General features: G+C 42.2%; 1 protein-coding gene across 1 annotated transcript; it reads left to right on the forward strand.

Moving 5' to 3' along the window:
- The first annotated feature begins 15,998 nt into the window (after nt 1-15,998).
- Nucleotides 15,999-17,290, forward strand: olig4 (oligodendrocyte transcription factor 4). The gene has a single exon (XM_039785716.1). It carries the CDS (start codon nt 16,202-16,204, stop codon nt 16,931-16,933), a length of 732 nt encoding a protein of 243 aa, XP_039641650.1. The 5' UTR covers nt 15,999-16,201; the 3' UTR covers nt 16,934-17,290.
- The last annotated feature ends 2,551 nt before the right edge of the window (nt 17,291-19,841 follow it).

Raw genomic sequence — 19,841 nt, forward strand, 5'->3', positions numbered from 1 at the left:
CATCACAGGATGACAATGGCGATCTATAGTCAAGGGCATAAATGCAAAATTAGTGGAAGGTAACACCAAATGCCAATCCAAATAAAGTTCTAGGTGTTCAGTCTTTGGTTTTAACCAGTTATTCTCGTTTATCGGTGTTTTTTGCCCCCAACATCTCTAGGATTAGGCACTGGTTATGGTTAGGGTTAGGTGCCTTGAAGTCAACGGTCGCAGCGCTGCCTTGAAGGAGCCGTTGGGGGCAAAAAACACCATTGAGCGTTATTCTATTTACGCTCTCTTAACTCCAGCTGATATCCGTTAGGACTCACACTTAGAGTCATCATCAGTACACCTGCAGAGGCTCCTTTTTTTACCAGAAGGACTTCACTGCTGTGATGCCACAGCTTGTGCAATAGAGTACCAGCTTAGTATTATTGATCTTGAGTTTTGATGCATTTTGTATCTTGGCAGGATGTGCCATTTACCTTCTGGACATTTCCAACTGTATTCGATTCACTGTCAGTTGTACTGAAGTAAATGATGTCGTTGAGTAGATCAGCAGTATAATAAAAGCTTGAAACAGTTCATCCAGCACAAGTTAGCACCCTTAGTCTTCTGTCTGTTGCTCAATTAAAGCTAACTGTCACATATTTGTAAAAAATTTAATAAAAAAATTAAAGACCATAGAGACAGAGTGTGTCTAGCAATCTCTTAAGGCAAGATAATGTTCATGGATCATGTAACCGCCCAGTTGCTGACAAAGTGATCTAATGTGTCTGTTTGTTTTGATCTCTCCCCATGCTCCCTGTATGTGACCTTTCCCTCAGCCCCACCAAAGCCACGTACATTTTCTTTGGGGACAAAGGCATGTCCCTGAATCCCGCTGACTCCGTGGCAGTGGTCTGGTCCCAGGGCCGCGCCACACTGAGCTCCCTCGGAGCATCAAAGAGATCCCGGGTCAGGAGGCCGAGTAGAACCTGGTTTAACCCTCCCATGCCCTTTGCATCACAATGTCTTGGTACGTTCCCACTCTTTAACCCTCACTTTCCCCGTGATATGCGTATATCAATGATGGTCCCCCACCTCCCTAACAACCTCATGTGTCCCTCCCAGTGCTGACTGGCATACAGGTCACACTCTGAGTAGTCTATATCCTTGACGTTCCACTTCCGGGATTGCTCCGGTGCCGCAGTAAATTCCGCCGGATGCATGTATTTTCAAGTTTCCTTCCGCTTTCTTTGTGTTGGAATTTTAAACTCCGGTGGATTTATGAGGACTGTTGTTGACTGCTCCTCAGCTAGACTATCTGTCCAATCTGAGTTTTCTCTCGCACAACTATTTTGCAGCGGCTCCGTGCGGAGCTTAGCGCTGCCCATGACGATTGGGATTGGTTTAAAGAAATGCCAATAAACCAGAGCACTTTTTTCTCCCATCCCGGAATGCTATGTGGACGAGCCAGACCCTCCTCTGCAGTGTGTGGATGGTCTGGCAAAGCGAGACTACACTCTGAGCTACCTGACTCTTGTTAGAGAGTTGTTTTTGGCTAGAAAGTCTGACCTTGATAAAATATTCATGAAATCTATGAGAGTAAATAGATCATACAGCATGTCAGGTTGGTTTTGGAGTTAGCAACGAATCTGAAATTGTTAATAAGACTGTCAAAATACTTTGTTTGGATAATGATGAAAACTACTTTTCTAAGAGCCTTCCCTTCTATTACTATTCTGCAAATGAGACATTGTTTTTGTTCTAAACATTTCTAAGTATGTTATTAATTCTTCAATAAGACATACTGACTTCCGATTATAGTTCTTAAATTTCCCTTTTTAAGACTCACTTTGTTTCCATATCAATCAAAATGTACAATGCAGATCCATCCAGTAGAATGAGATTATGATTATGAAAGAGGTATTTTGTCATGCATCACTCACGCAATATGACATTTTAATTCGGAGGAAGTAGATGGCCCAAACTTTTCTGGGAGAGCTTATGGTCCCACCAACTATATTACACCATCCATAAAGATGTTAAGGCATCACAAATCCCTTTATCTAACCGCCATTTCCACTGGGATGGCGATTATCCATGCCGTGCGAGACACATTATGCAACAGAGTACGAGACTTGCCATTCAAAGTTAATGGGATTATATTCCAGTCTGTGCGGCTCCGACATGTCTATAAACAGGGTTTTGCTGAGGTGGAAAACTTTTTTTGCAATCTATATTTCTACATTTTCAATCACTCACTCTAGCCCCCATGGTTATTCAAATAGTTCTGCTGAAGTTAGGTTTAGGGGAAGACAAAAAAAGGCATGTGTCTTGCACCATAAATAAACAAAAACACAATAGTTTTTACTGAAAGTGAGGCACAAATTCTAAGCCAGAAAGTGAAATGACACTATAGGCATCCCTTCTGGCCAGTTTAACATAACAACATTCAATGTATTATCATGAGTTTACTTTTCAGTGGCCGAGCTGTGGGCAATTGAAAGGGATGATAGACTTGGTTAACTCGAATGGGAGGAGGAGAAGTGAAGGGCAAAGGGCAAAATCTTACATGAGTTTCCGCTTTCTCTGATGCCTAATAAAATTGTGAAAGGACTGAAATTGAATGGCAGGGATGGGGTCACTGAGAGGCACAATAGTAACTGAGGAGAGAGGAAATCTAATCAGCTTGGAGATGCTAATTTTATGGAGCACCAATTAAGGAGAGTTTTTTATGACACATTTTTGAGAAAACAAAACAGCAGAGCGGTCCCCTCCTGGTTGGGGGCTTCTGGTCGAGTGGCCCTCTGCTCTGATGAAATGCCCCCCCCCCCCTTCTCTTTGCCTCAGCTTCAGCAGCATTGAGGCCAGGCTCTAATGGGATGGCACCTCCTTTATGCCTGCCCTCGCTCACATTGGGGAAATGAGGCAGTGTCTGTTTGTTGTTCTGGAAGGCTGTGAGTCCCGTTTATCACTGTCAAAGCACAGAAACACACAGAAAGAGGAGGATTGAAGGTGGGGGGGGGGGCACTGCTGTCCAATCTGTCCCGCTTTGGGCTTTACGACCGCGGGCCCCACGTGGCGAGTACCCCACCCTGAACCCATACATCTCCATCTCTGCCATTCGGGCACCGACAGCCTTTGTATCGGCTCACTCCGGCTGCCAAGATATGCGTCTGCGCTGCTAACGGGGGCCCGGGTAAAGCTCCTAACTAGACAATGACGGGACATCCAAGACAGCCAATGTTTAACCAGTGAGCGGCCCACTCACGCCCCTGCCTGGCCCCATAGCCCCCTGTGCCTTTGTGGGCTTGGGGTTAATCTTTTAAAGGCCGGAGCTGGGGCGCACCCCCTCCTGCCCACTGTCCCCCAAATATACTGCCACACAGTCACTAGAGCTGTACTTTTACGGGACCTTTTGTTTAAATGCTGTGTACTCTGCCTTTAAGTCTACAGTGCTTCATTACTCTCAGATTCTTACATCTTTTTAAGGAATTAACACATCATGAATAATAGAAAATTCAGTGAAAACTTAAAAGGATGCGTTGTACCCTTCCGTGCTACAGTAGTGCTTGTTAAACATAAATAAAGTCATTCTTTAATGGTTGCTGATGTACTAAATAATAGGTTATGAAACAGAATGTCAGATAGAATCCCAACCAGCAACAGGTGGATCATTATCTGATACCCTGAAGTGGCCTTTTTCTCTTCTTCTTTCCTCCACTTTCCATCTTCATGCACATGGGAGAAATGCGGCGCTTGGCTCTCTCTTTCATCGCTTCTTCTCTGTATCGAGTATTTACGGCCCTCGTAAACATGTATTGATATTTAATGCTGGACTCAGCAGGGCAGGGTCTGTTGGGCCAAACTTAGAGGCCTGTGCCTCTCCGAGACAGGAAAAGTGAGACAAAGAATGATATCAATAACAAAGGTGCTATAAACCTACACTCAGCCCTCATGCCACTGAAAGGCCAAACAGCCATATGACAACGGCCTGGGGTGGCATCTGAGAAACAGGGTTGTTGTTCTTTCTCAGAGAAATCTCAGAGTGTAGGCTACTTTCCCTTTCACAAAATAGTGGCTTGCTGTCTCTTTTTATTTCGAACTGGTAATATGTCTATATATCACAATGTGCTGATGGGGACTGCTGGTGAGTGCTGCTGCTGAGTTTGCCTGTATTAGTATTGAAGGTGTCATTGGGGCCCTGTCAGTACTCAGATCAGCACACAGCCTCATTCAGATGTTATGGTGTTCTATAAAGGGATGAAGTAAAACCATCATATGTTTATTAGTTATAAAGATGATAATCTAATATGTTGTTTAACTGGCCATTAATTATGTGATTCTATTGTATGTATCTGTACAATGTTTAAGAAATTAATTTGGATTTATTTCATTTTATTTTAAATATTGTCCTGTATCTAACGCACTTCTTTGCCTTATTTATTTTATTTATTTGTCATTTGTCAGGGACAATGCAAAAAAACCCCATTATAACAGGTTACAAAACATGATACAGATGTGTTGCCTATAGGATTTGGCCAAGGTTAATTAGCGACCCCTGTCCCTGGTACGGCTTTTAAAAGGTCATAACATGTTATCATTACCAGGAGTACAGTTAAATTGAAAACATAATAAATGGTGACATTCTCGTACATGTTACGTGTTCATATAAAATTACAATATTTACATAATTTACAAATCCCTTTGACTAATCTCTGTGTTTAAAAGCTGCTATACAAATAAACTTGCCTTGCCTTGCCTCCAGTTCCAGTTCCTAGTTTTGATTAGCAGAGCCATCTATAACACAAATGAAAAATGCCAATAAATTTACATTGGTAATTGCGTTACATTTCATGTTAATGTGCAACCTAGAAGCTCCACAGTTTGCTTAGCAACCACATAAAGAATAAAATAATTAAAGGGTTATGATGACAGTTATACTGCTAAACTGTATAATGGCTATTCTGAAATGAGTCACAAAGTGCTTTACAGAGCGTCAGCAAACACATAAATAACAACCAAACAACAGTGCAATGTGTGCAACAACAAATAATAAAGTTAATAGAACATGCAGCACTACAAATTTCAAGATAGTAAAATATATTAAAAAAGTTGTACTAGGATAGTTTCACATTTTTTCAAGTATGTATTAAAACAATACAGATATGCCCTATTGAAAGAGTTACTACTGTAATTGTTCCTCCTTTGTGAATTGATCCTCTTCTAACGCGATTCCAGAACGGATTGTAAAACAAAGTTGAGCCGAAGCTAAAATGAGACTTCAGCAGTCTGATTTAGTCATATCAACTATCATTAAAATAAAGTGTCAGTAATATTACAGTCACTTTGTTACAACGTGTCCTCTTGTTTCCCTTGTTTTCCGTGTTTCCTTACTGAGCTTCAGTGGAGGGATAGCAACACAAAGTGGGAATATGCGAGATGCAAAAACTGTCAAGACTGACATGATTTCAGCAGATATGATATCTGAACCAGAATATAAAATATCTTTGCTTAATGGCATCAGTGTGACACTGATCTTCTACGATGGAGACAGGTCAAGAAAACTGTCCCCCCCTTCTTCCCTCCACTAGTTAAACAACAGGAGGTCTATAAACCACAGGGTCATGGCCTGCTTTTTGTCAGCAAAGCAGAGAAGAACAACACGGCCACTCTGAGTTTGTGCTTCATATTGTGTGTTTGAATGCGTGACTCTGTGTGTGTGTGTGTGTGTGTGTGTGTGTGTGTGTGTTTCCTTCATCCGTCAGTCCTGCGGGACACAGTCATAGATCTGCAGTAGGCACTGTCCATGTTTTAGCCATGTTGGCCACTGGATGATAATGTGTCACAGGAGCGGATCTACTCATCAGTATTCAGATCCAGCCATATGTGAATTAAGGTTTAATGTGCGTCCATAATCGCCCACCTGAGCCCCTGACTCGTGGACTGAGTGTGTGTGTGTGTGTGTGTGTGTGTGTGTGTGTGGGGGGGGGGTGGGAGTGGGTGCCATGAAAAAAAGAAAGAAAGAAAGAAGAAGGCAGGGGGTAAAGAGAGCAGAAGAGCAAGATGATGAGATGAAAATGACTGACTGAGGGGATATGGTAGAATTTTAAGTGGATGTTCTCAAAAGCAGTGTTTGCACCTAAACAGCACCCCAAATAGTAGACAAAAATAAAAAAAAAAAATGATTAAAAAAACCCCCCCAGAATATTGCAGTAATAAACCCTACTTTCACAGTTTTCTAATGTCCAGACAAGGCGTGTGCCCATTGAGCTAAATTGCAGTTATTCATTTCACTACATCAAGCTAAAAGGCAAAGAAGTCAATTGTGTGTCACTAACTAGTCTGATGCCTTCAAAAGACATTACTAAAAAAACAGACACACTTGATTCAATGGGCCTGCAGCGGCTTTATAGAAACTGAACACATGTGGGTGCACAGACACTCTCACTGACCATTGATCAGCTCGTCAATCACAGGCCAATGAGGATAGCCAGTGGCCACCAACACTCAGGTTATTGTGCAACGTGACCCCAGGGTCAGCGGTAAGTAGCTGGGGACTGAGCGCCACACAAAAGGACAGCATCATGTACCATCCACATACAGTGGCGTTGCCGCCGGCACCCTTATGAATAGACACATGGCAGGCCTATCCACAGATGGGACAGAGACGAAGGGTGGGGGGGGGGTGTATGTGTGCGTGTGTTGCCGTGGTGAAGGAGCACATGTGGAGGTAACAGACTGAAACAATGGTGCTGATGAAAGGCAGGAGTCGTGCCTTGGCTTTGGAGAGGGAGATTATTGGGCGAGCAGGTCCCCTTGTTTTATCAGGCTGGATAACACAGAGACAAGGGGGGATGGAGGAGGCGGTGGGGGGGGCAGAAGTCTGCAGACCGCCGACACAAAGCCACCCCCATGCATCAGTGAGCGGCCAACTGTTCAAAAGTGTGACCAGCACAATGCTGAACAGATACACTTTGTGTGCATGTTTGTGTGTGTGTTGTGTATAAGTGTGTGCATCTGTATAGGCTTGTGTGCGTGATTTTGTTTGATTGATTAGGATTTGCCAAGTAACTGTTTTAATCATTTTTCTAATTTACCACAACTATGCAGACTCATACACGTATCCCCCTACGTATAATTACCCTTTCTTGTAATTAACTAAATCCATATATCTCTACTGTTGATTTATTTAACATGTTAAATAGCATCAGATGAAAGGGACAGTTCGCCCAAATGACCAAAAATACATATAACATATTTTCTTACTTACTTCTAGTGGTATCTATCCATGCAGATGGGTTTGGTTTCATTCGTCCAACTTTTGACATATCTGTCTTGACCAGTGGTGGAATGTAACTAAGTACATTTACTCAAGAACTGTACTTAAGTACAAATTTGAGGTACCTGTACTTTACTTTTCTTTTCATGCCACGTTCTACTTCTACTTCACTGCATTTCAAAGAGAAATATTGTACTTTTTACTCCACTACATTCTTCTGACATTCTTAGTTACTAGTTACTTTACAAATTAGGATTTTGGCGCGCAAAACACATGTAGTTTAATAAGATGTTTTATTATAAATTAAACTACCCAAGAATATAAAGGCCTACAAGTACAGCTGAATGATTAGCCGATTAAACACAGGACTGTTGGTTTCCAGTTTCTAAAAGGTGAGGATTTTTCTGCATTGAGTACATTTACTTTTAATACTTTAAGTACATTTTCCTGGTGATTACTTACATACTTTTACTTAAGTAACATTTTCAATTCAGGACTTTTAGTATTTTTTCAGTGTGGTATGAGTACTTTTACTTAAGTAAAGGATCTGAATACTTCTTCCACCAATGGTCTTAACCCCAAAATAATGGAGGTAAACTAGGTTTTTTTGGTGATGCTCTCTACTCTAAAAAACTACATTCAAAAGTTCAGTAGCCACGTATCTTTCTAGAAACTTTGCCCCCATTACTCTGAATATCTCACAGACCTATCTTTAAGTCATTGTAAATATCATAAATAATAGTCTCTGAAGACTGTGCGTACATGTACATGTTCTGAGGATTGTCCACAGTAGTACAGGACACTTTCTGGAAAGAAATGTTGCTGTTGATTTTAAAAGTCAGATTAAATACTGTGGGTACCACAAATTAAATTCCATTTATCTTCATTGTATTGGTAAGGAGGCAGAAATGTCAGAGACAGATATTTCAAAACTTGGACAAATAAAACCCAAACTATGTGCAAGGATGTAAATGTTTCTAATGTTTTTGGGGGAATCAACCCTTTAAAGAAGCATAGGCTCACTTTAAGAGCAAGCTCTAAAGGTCCAAGGTGAGACATATAGGTGCTGTGTCCAAAATCAATCCCTTGTGCAGTCATTTACTATAATGGACACTCACTCTCATTATTTCCTTGGAGCACGTTGGCACCAGATCTTGGTTACAGCTGTCGCCGTGGTCCTGCTGCACTCCCTGCCAAGCTCTGCGGTGCCCTGCAGTGTCATGCTGTGTCCTGCTGAACCCTGCAGCTTCCTGCTACGTCCATCCATGCTCTGCTGTGCCGCGCTACATCCTGTAACGCCCTGCAGCGCACTGATATGACATGAACTACTACGACTATCATTTGAAGTCACTATTCCTTATCTTTAAAGTGACTATTATTGCCTCTGTTCATCACATCCCCAACCGGCAACGTCAGACACCGCCTACCAAGAGCCTGGGTCTGTCCGAGGTTTCTTCCTAATAGGGAGTTTTTCCTCGCCACTGTCGCTCTGTTTGCTCTTGATGATATAAATAAAATTGAATTGAATTGAATTTAACTAGTTTACTCAATGGTGCATCAACAAAATGCAGTGCAATGTTTCTGCTGTTTTTGGGGGAATCAACCCTTTAAAGAAGCAAGTACTTGGATGCTGAATGTAAAAAGATTTCAAATCATCAGATGCACGTTGCAGAAGGTTGATACTCATGTATTTTCTTTATTTTTGTCATTCACATTTTTATTCCCTTTTTTCAGAAACAAGAACAATAGTGATCTCTCTCTCTAAGCAAAAATGAGAGAGATAACAAATGAGCGTGAAAAAACAAATAATAATAACATAAGAAATATACATACACAGGGTAAATATTGGTCTAACTCGTCTCCATATCTTACACATATCATCACACCAGTAGCACAAATGATGAGTATTCTATCAATCTCATACAATACCAGTCATCTCTCAAACATCTCAGCAGTGACTTGTACATACATTGAAATCATTTAGTCAAATTCTCCCCCATTAAGTATGCAATATCGCATTCATGTAGGGGCCCCATATTTTCCAAAATACCTCCTGTCGTTCAAATTAAAAATGTATTGTTCTTAGCTGGCCATTTTGGTCATTTCTCCACACCATTCATTGAAAGGGATGATGTGTTTAGTTTTCCAATGCCTTAGCACAATTCTACAACCTGTGGTAAAGGACAGTCTGCCATACTCATGTATTTTCTGACAGAACCACTTCATATTAGAAAATATTTGTATCATTAATATTTACCAGATGTATGTGTGTGGCTGTGTCCGAAATCCCTCCCTAATTACTTTATATTGCACTAAAGTTACTGTACGCAATTTTTTTGTGTCTGAATCCGAAAAAGTGTGTAAATGTATCCACTATGTAGCAGTTGCACCCTTAAAAAATTTACAATGGAATGAAGAAAATAATGTCCATGGCATCATGTACACTACTTTATGCTAAAAATCCCACAATGCAATGCACTGCATTTTGTACACTCACCTAAAGGATTATTAGAAACACCATACTAATACTGTGTTTGATCCTATCCTATCAATATGGGCCAACATTTCTAAAGAATGCTTCCAGCACCTTGTTGAATCAATGACACAAAGAATTAAGGCAGTTCTGAAGGTGAAAGGGATCCCCCTCACCATTACACCACCACCAGCCTGCCCAGTGGTAACAAGGCATGACGGATCCATGTTCTCATTCTGTTTACGCCAAATTCTGACTCTACCATCTGAATGTCTCAACAGAAATCGAGACTCATCAGACCAGGCAACATTTTTTCAGTCTTCAACTGTCCAATTTTGGTGAGCTTGTGCAAATTGTAGCCTCATTTTCCTATTTTTAGTGGAGATGAGTGGTACCTGGTGGGGTCTTCTGCTGGTGTAGCTCATCCGCCTCAAGGTTGTGTGTGTTGTGGCTTCACAAATGCTTTACTGCATACCTCGGTTGTAACGAGTGGTTATTTGAGTCAAAGTTGATATTCTATCAGCTTGAATCACTCGGCCCATTCTCCTCTGACCTCTAGCATCAACAAGGCATTTTCTCCCCCCAGGACTGCAGCATACTGGATGTTTTTCCTTTTTCAGGCTATTCTATGTAAACCCTAGAAAGGGTTGTGCGTGAAAATCCCAGTAACTGAGGAGATTGTGAAATACTCAGACCAGCCCGTCTGGCACCAACAACCATGCCACGCTCAAAGTTGCTTAGACTTTCTTTCCCATTCTGACATTCAGTTTGGAGTTCAGGAGACACCCCTGAATGCATTGAAGCCGTTGTCATGTGATTGGTTGATTAGATTTCATTAACGTGAAATTTAACAGGTGTTCCTAATAATCCTTTAGGTGAGTGTAGATGCACCATTGAGTAAACTAGTGAGTGTCCATTATAGTAAATGACTGCACAAGGGATTGATTTTGGACACAGCACCTGTGTTTCACCTTTGACATTTAGAGCTTGCTCTTAAAGTGAGCCTATGCACTTTTGCTAAACACAAGTGATGATTACAGGATGATGTTAAATCACAAATGCTTATGTGACGGTACAGTACAACAAAAAAGAAGAAAAGAGGCATAAAGTAATCTGATTAATGTAATGAAATAACTTTAGCCACAATCAGCTGCTGGTCATACCAAGCCAAATAAGGCTCTAGCTGCAAAACTTATAGTAAGTGTAATGAATTGAGTAGTAGAATGCATTTTGATGGGTACCTTTTTTATTTTTAAAGAAGAGTATGTTATTGCTTGGATTCGCTTTAAAGTGCTCATATTATGCTAATTTTCAGGTTCATAATTGTATTTAGAGGTTGTACCAGAATAGGTTTATGTGGTTTAATTTTCAGAAAAAAACATATTTTGTTGTACTGCACATTGCTGCAGGTCCTCTTTTCACCCTGTGTGTTGAGCTCTCTGTTTTAGCTACAGAGTGAGACATCTCACTTCTGTTTCATCTTTGTTCATCTTACTGGAGTTGCGCAGTAAGTACTGCTAGCTATCAGTTGCAGAGTATGAGGGAGTGCCATGCTAGCAGCTAGGCAAGCATTATAACATGTAACAAAGTTTGTGAACAGTGATTTCTGTTGGAGATGGTAAGTCCCTTTGGGGTGGACTTTGGGCTTTTTCACTTTGTAAACCTATAATGTGCACAAAAAGATATATAACACAATAAAGGAAAGGGGAAAAGCCAAAAAGCACAATATGAGCACTTTAAGATGTGAATCCTTCTAATTTAGTAGTGACAGTCTTCAGGAGGCTACCATCATTTGGGTCCTGGCAACCTGAAGGCCAACATCTGGACCTGGGGCCTACACCTCCTGATGACGGTCTGCTCGGCAACCGGTTCTGCTCTTTCCCCTTTCACTCTCTCCCCCTCTCGTCTGTCTATCCTCCCTTGGTGTCCCCCCGGGGGTAATTGTGGGGTAATTTATGAAGTTCCAGCAGCATGGAGCAGGCCAGTGTATGGGACAGCCTGCTGACCGAGCCCCATTCAGCTCCAGAGGAGAAGGCCTGGACTCCTTTTATCCTACCCATAATCAGCATCTCTCCCTGGGCCTGTATCCCCCCACCTGACTCCCCTCGCCCTGCAGCCCTCCACAGCATGTGACCCTCCGTGGCCGCTTAAAGATGAAGGGGAAAGTTATTGGACTCTTTAGTGACTCATAAACATCCTAGGGGATTTTCATAGCGCCTTTGTGTCTTTTTGTTGTGCCCAAGATAATGCAATTGTTTCAGGCAGTGTAAATGAATAAATCACCGAGCAGTTTGTCCCAGTGAGAGATAACAAAGGGCAGCACTCCCTGTTCTCAGAAACACTTGTCGGCCTGTTCAGACACTTTGTGAAACAATTTTATATCTCTCTCTCCCCAGACATTGGTACTCCGAGGGAAACGTTTAGATCAACTGATAAAGCAAACCAAACCAATTCCACATATCTCATCACTTCTCCTGCTATATGATCTTGATCCAAGAGCCTTGATATCCAAGCGACATTGAGAAAAATGGTGGTAAACAAAGGCTGCTGTGCGTCCTCAATTGAGTCTCCTCATGACCACATGCCCAGATTAAAGCCCAGTATGTGTGTGTGTGTGTGTGTGTGTGTGTGTGTGTGTGTGTGTGTGTGTGTGTGTGTGTGTGTACAGAAGATCTAGCCACTGATCCTGTTTAACAATGACCAGCAGAGAGAGAAGGAAGCTTTACGGTACACAGCACAAGTTTGTTCTTGAGCTTAGCACTTTATTGAGCCATGATAGATCCTAATCTAGCCTGATCCTCTGCTGCTACAAGCATATGCCTGTGATAATACCCTCATTTTCTGGTCACCTGAGCACTTTCATTGGAGTGCACCCAGTGAGGCAGCCGATAGGGGGTCTCTAAAGCCTAAAAAAACTCTTGAATTAGATGAAGGGTCCTGAAAGGTTGCATCCAGAGAAGAAAGTCAAACACTGTGATGCAGGGTTAAAAATTGAAGGATTATGTGGAAACATGGAGGGTGGCTACGGTTTCATTTGTAGAATACAAAGCTCAGTGTCTCTCTGTGTGGCCCGTTGCCTCTGTAAACACATGAATAAGAATAAGAATGAACAGGAGAATGGAATTTATCTGGCTCATGCATATAGTAATGGAGTAGGAGAAGGACTGATTACACTCCCTTTATTCAACTAGAGCCCCTAACAATGATCCATACATGTGTTTCTACTGATTGTACCTTTACTAATACACAATGATCTTAGCTGTTTCTTACTGGTGTTCTGTATGCCAGTTAGTTCATATGAGTTACAATCTCACTAATCTAACTTCATGCACAGTTAATGAGCAGCCTTGGCAAATTGTTTTCAGAATTTATAGATCATTTATTAGACCATTAAAGAAACATTATTGATCATTTTCTTCTCTTCGGAGTGTGGAGAACACAATAAAAGCTGTGGCACAGAACCAGCCATTAAAACCTCTGAAAGACTGGAAAAGAATGAAATCTGGAGCATTGTGTCCAATGTAGTTAATTAGGACCTGACCCAATTAGCAGAGGAGAGTCCTGCAGCCATGTTGGCTCTGAGCCTAACGATGGGAAAATCCATATGCTCCAAATAAATGGCCCATGTTGGCTCTCAAGGTTCCCCAATTATAATATCACTGAATGTTGGCTAAGCCAAAGCACCCTGCAGGGCCCCCTGATGGAGCTGTGGTGGGGGGGGGGGGGTCCTGAGGGCCCTCTCGATTCCCACTTCTAACTTTCTTATGGTGTCAGTCAGTGTTTGAGAAGGATTTTTTACTTTGAGAACGCACATACAGCGAGTGTGAGCTCCAATGCGAGTCCATCAAAACACACAAACCCCACATTTATAATCTTTGGAAATCATACATTTGGGGTTCGTGGACAATGTAAGAAACTTCGTCCACATACATGTAAAGAAAAATTAGATGAGTTTTAATAATCTGCCATGTATTAATTTACATGTCCGTGTGGAAAAGGATATGTAGGAAAAGCGTTGAGAGAACATTGAATAGTAGAAAGTACCATAGGATGCAAAAAAGGGCATTTCATGAATCATCTAATCCCTTCCATTAAATATATGGGAATTGAGAAGATATTTGTCAAAGACAGGGATAAATTCAGAGAAATTCCTTGCTCCGTGTGAAGCCAGCATTCTGGATTTCGATATTGGGCACTTTAAGCCCGATGATCAAATCTACTCCACTATTTCTAAAGCAATCGTGAAGCTGCACAAAGACGGCCATGGCTAGAGGAGAATGTATACTGCTGTTGAGTAGATACATATAAACTAGGATGTCCTACTGTGCATAAAGAAGAGAAAAGCAAATAGTTTCTTCAATGAGTCAACAGATGATGGAAACCCAACACATTATCACGCCTCTAAAATGTTTCTTCCATTTGAAATGAATAAAACCTTGTAAAATCACTCATGTTTTTGCATATCTCTTTTTGCTACCACGGATGGTGTAGTCTCGCATTGCCAGACCTACCACTACAGTGCTGCTGCGGAGGATCTGGCGAGTCCACGCAGCATTCCGGGATGGGAGAAAAATGTGCTCTGCGAAATAGCCTCGGGAAGGAACTTGTTTTGGTGGAACATGTGTACGTTCAAAGGTTGTTTTAGTCGTGCAACAGAAAACTCATATTGGACTGATAGTCTAGCTAGCTGTCTGGATTTATCCCTGCAGAGATCTGGGGAGCAGTTAACCATTGTCCTCATAAATCCACCAGAGTTTAAAATGCCAACACAAAGAAAGCCCAAGGCGACGGATATCCGGCCTAAATGAGTGAAATCCGGCGGAATTTCCGTTGGCAATGGAGCAATCCCGGAAGTGGAATGGCGTGGATATAGACTACGGATGGTGTAACACATTATTATATTACCTATACAAACTGCTGGCCCTCTAGCACTGCCTCACTGGAGTTTTTGCTTGCTTGGCGGAAGGAAGTAGGAAATTCCTGTTGAAATCCAGGGCCTTTCTGTGTGGAGTTTGCATGTTCTCTCCGTGGTTCAGTGTCCACCCACCACCAAAAACATGTATGTTCAATTTAATTTCCTTTTTATGTTCATGTTAGTGCTTCTGTCAGTTCCCAATGACACAAAGGCACTGGTAAAAAGACTGGAGTTGGTCCATGTGTGCCTGTGGCTGCCCACTGCTCCTATGTGGGCCTATAGGATGGGTTAAATGCAGATGAAAATTTTCATTTCTCTGTGAATAACAATAAAGGCACCTTCAACAGATACATGCTGGACATTAAGCCTGATAGGAATTTATATGTCATGAATGGAAGTTTGTCTTGTTTTTCTGACGGCCGCCGTTTATATCAAGTGATAGAAAAAAATACTTCAAGCAAGCGTGGAAAAAAAAAAACTGAGAAAGTGCTAGTAGCTTTACGGTTGAATTAGGGGAAGACAAAGCTGTGCCCACTCTTTAGTATCTTTTTAACTACCTCCTCCCCATCTGAAGGACCCCCTTCCAGTGATAGTGATGTGATTTCACAGACTGTTTGGAGAGCCAAGTCAAATTTATCTGACCTCTTTTGTCCCAAGCTCCTGGTTGAATTGTACCTAGTCTGCCATTAACGCTGCTCCTTACATGTTTAAGCACCTCATATGGTGCTTCATACCTTTCCCCAAAGTGTCTCATGGATACCATATGTAAATAAGGCCTCGAAGGCATCATATATCTGATATGGAGCAGGGCAATAAAAATGTGGTCCGTTTCACTCTTTGGCATATCTGTGATTCACACTCACTTTTACTTCATTTTGAATGTCTGTATAGGGTGAGTAAAGCCATATATTAGTGCAGCTTAAGAGAAAAAAAAATGACATTGATTGCATATCAGATGATTGCATTAACCTTGTCTACATTATTATAACAAGCAATACTCTGCCTACTTGCTAAATAGTTGATCCAATTTTATGTTAACACATACACTGCACCACTATCTTTAATGGAAGTTTTGGCATAGTCCTAGTTACCTTATGGGGAGTTTAACACAACATGTGAACATACCCCTGTTTTGGTTAATGTGTAGGGGGTTCATCAAGGTTGGGGGAGTTAAACGTGGGTGTGGGAAGGTGAAGTGGGGGCTGCAGGAAGGAGGTGTGAGAGAGGGGGGTGAAAGTGTGTCCCTTCTGCAATTGGCTGTGGCTCTAAGTGTCTCATTATGCAGCTTTATTGTTCCTTTGTTATGCCTGCGGTATAAATACACCCCAGTGGCCCCAGAGGGTGACAGTTTAGACAGACTCACTCCTGTGGACAGGACTGATCATCAGACTGAACAGCACAACTCGGAGAGAAGTGAGGCTGTGGTGACACTACAGGGAACTGGAACAACTTGAAAGCAGAAAACTAGAGGCATCTGTAGTATTTAAACTCAAGCTCCCAGCATTCCGGCTAGTATTTTTGGACGATTATTTTGATCTGTGTCCCACTTTAACCTGCTTCAACTGAGATGGATTCCGACTCTGGCTCCAGCTGCAGCCGCTCCGTATCCCCAGACCTGGTGGTGGACGACTCTCCCGGGAGCTTCTTCTCCAACAAGATGTTCCAACAATACTGCCAAGAAAACAGAGCAGACAGCGAGGCCGGCCAGGGCAGGACGGAGCGCTGCAGTGGGGGCGGTAAGACCAAGACCAGGTCTGAGCCTAACAACAACGAGGTGCAAGACCTTAGACTAAAGGTCAACAGTCGGGAGAGGAAAAGGATGCATGATCTGAACCAGGCGATGGACAGCCTGAGAGAGGTTATGCCCTATGCTCATGGACCTTCAGTCCGTAAGCTGTCAAAAATCTCCACTTTGCTGTTGGCTCGCAACTACATCCTCATGCTGTCCAGCTCCTTGGACGAGATGAAGAAGTTGGTGGGGGATGTTTATGGAGGCAGTGCTGCCGCCCAGAGCCGCACTGCTGCTTCCCACCTCCCTCTGCATCCTCTGGCCCAGTCTCTGCACTCTCTGGTGGCCAGCACGCCTTCAGCTCTCCAGCATCACTCACCTTCTCCGGCTACAGCCCTGCACTCCCCTCCATCCGCCAGCTTCCTGGGTTTTCATGCTCCAGTCCAGGGCCTTCTGAAGGACCCCCTCCACCTGGCCAGCTCCTACAGGCACTTCCCCGGCATGCCCTGCCCCTGCTCACTCTGCCAACCTTTGCCCACCACATTACACAGCCTGGCTATGACCAAGTGAGCAGGACACTCTTAAAAAAACTGACCTCTACTGTTTGGATCATTGCAATGAACCAAGCAGCTCACAGAAGATTGTTAAAGGAACTGCTAAAATAATGGCTGGTGCCAGAGCTTGTACATATTGTATATATATTTTCTGCCATGCAAACTGCTGCTATTTTTGATCAACTGTCTCTTCTGCATTGTTTATACGAAATATATATAAATATTCTAAATACACGCAGGATTTTACCAGAGTAGCAAATATTGTAATTTATCTGATATTTGTGGTGATGAAACATTGTCAGAAATGGAACTGGTGTATCCTATTGTGCAGGACTTCTATTTTCCCTAAATTAAAATTTTGTTATAATAAAAACTCTTGTTTGCTATCTTCTTTTCATGAATATTTAAATTAATATACTATTTTGTTGTGCAGTTTTTGTATGTGTGGTAGTTTTGTCAATACAAGTTGTAAAAACTAAACCAAACAATATCTGCCAGTTAATATTTATTTTTACAAGGCAGCTACTTTTCTGGAAGGGATTAGAAACATACTGAACTACACAGCAGCTGTATCGAAACAATACAGCCTTATCATCTTTAACTGAACAGAAGGGGTTTTGTTGGGGCTTTGGAAGGACAGGAGGGCAGTGTAAAAATGGATATCTAGGAAAGGGTGTCACTGGTTGCTAACCAGCTTTGGGCAGACTAACCTCTAAAGAGCTAAAGAGGGACAGAAGGACGAGACAATACGCCAGCACAGAGGCTGAATGTGGTGTTCTTGAGCCAGGGGACCATCCATCTTCACCTCAACAGGGAGTAGGAGATGAAAGGACGACACAGGCGCCAGGAAGGCGCGTCACTTTTGTTTGACGCAGGCGAGGGACATAGCCATGTCCTTAGCTCGAGGCCAACGATTTGTCTCTGTCTCATAAGAACATGGATATGGGCATACAAAGGGCAAATTTAAAGCAGAAGACACGATCAGTCTAAAAAAGTTTCAAAGCACACCGGATTGACTTCTTTAAATATGGCCATGTACATTCAACACACATTTGCAATCAAATATTGCATTTGTGTTAAAAAAACAAAAAATCAAGTGCTAGCTGATTCATAACAATGATTAATCCACTAAACCACAAACTATTATACACACTGATTGCCATGAACATGATTTAGTCAAACAACACGACAATGGCCGGCCTTCACTTAGCAACAAATCAAGCGTGTAAAATACATGCTTATCCTCCCACGGCTGACAGATGAGTTGGAGATCAGGGGAGAAATGAAGAGATGTAACTCATTCTCACCCACCTCCCTCCTACCCCACCTCCTCCTCCTGAGAGCCCTGAATAGGTTGGAACAATAGCCATGCGTGGGACACAAAGGCCGGGGGAGTCCAAGCTCTCGTGCCTGAGACACAGACCCCCTCCATTCAATCTACATTTCATCATGGTAACAAGCGCTGTCGGGCCAAAAGGCCTGACACCCTCACTCGCCACAAAGGCGGTTAGCTCTAATATATGAGGCTATTGACACTGAAAAGAGCCCCTGTCAGTACTTGGGGATTGTCAGCTGTGCGATGTCTCAGTGGGGGGAGGCAGCTGCCAGCCAAACCAAGCGACAGAGCTTCTGTCGTGGGGGCCGGTGTTGCAGCGTCACCTGGTCCCTGGTCCCTGGTCCCTGGTCCCTTGACACAGAGACCCCGGGTCCTCCCACAAGGCCCCCCCCCCCTTTTACTTGGGCACAGGTGGGAATGGGAAGCGGAACACATTGTGGAGATTAGTGGGGATCGGCCTCCCTTTGCTCTAGGTAGATAATTACAGACACTGACTTGTGCAAAGCTGGTGTTTCCTGATCAGCAGCAGATGGTGTTAACCCACGGTGTGGCATCAGCAGTCTAGAGTGTGTGTGTGTCTGTGTGTGTGTGGGTGTGTGGGTGTGATGTGTGTGGTGTGTAATGGATATGCTTCTTAAATCATACAATATGGACAGGTCCTCTGTGTGCCATTATGGTCAGCCTCTGCTGTCATCATGGTGCTCTTTAGCATACGCTAACCAGCAGTGGCAGCTCTGGTTTAAGTCATAATGTTGTGCACAATTACCTCTGAAAATTAAACACAGTGATACACAAAGGGATAATTTTAGCAAGGGGGGGAGGGAGTATTCACATCCTTTATTTAAGTTAAAGTAATAATACTACAATGTAAAAATGCAAGTAAATAGTCCCACATTCAAAATCCTACTCATGTAAAAGTACAGAAGTATTATCAGCAAAATGAACTTAAAGTAATAAAAGTCAAAGTACTTATTTTGCCAAAGGACCCTTTTCATAGTGCCATATATGATCAGCCCTGATTCATTCATTTGTGACTAGCATTTTTGTTGTAGTTGTTCTGGTTGGAGGTTTACTGTAAATCTACAACATCTCCATTTCTGTTGATAATTTAAACTTTATTATGCAGGGTAAAGGTAACAATATTTCAGCCTGTTTTTAATCAACTCTACAGACAAATATTGATATTGATATTGATATTGTCTTGAAACAAGAGAAAATAAGGCAGGCACTATGAAAACAAAGTTAAACAAGTTCACTTGCATTGAAAACAGGTTGAAATCAGTGGCAGATCATTAAACCTTTTTTATAAGAAAAAAGTACAATATCTGCCTCTAAAATATACTGTATATAGTGAAGTAGAAGTATAAAGTAGCATAAAATGGAAGGGCAAAAACCTTAAACTGTACATGTTTAAGTACAATACTTGAGTAAATGCAGTTAGTTACTTTCCACCACAGCATTTTAGTATTCCATATTAACCATAATGGATGGAAGAAATTCAATAGATTCTAACAGAGAGGAGAGTTACAGTTCATACACAACCGTACTATATTGTCTTCAAAAACCACTACACGTCAGATTAAGTAAT

Source organism: Perca fluviatilis, chromosome 20 (assembly GCF_010015445.1).
Source record: "Perca fluviatilis chromosome 20, GENO_Pfluv_1.0, whole genome shotgun sequence".
Classification (NCBI taxonomy): Eukaryota; Metazoa; Chordata; class Actinopteri; order Perciformes; family Percidae; genus Perca; species Perca fluviatilis.

Coding starts and splice junctions, on each gene's coding strand:
- olig4 (XM_039785716.1), top strand. CDS start 16,202: ATGGATTCCGACTCTGGCTCCAGCTGCAGCCGCTCCGTATCCCCAGAC.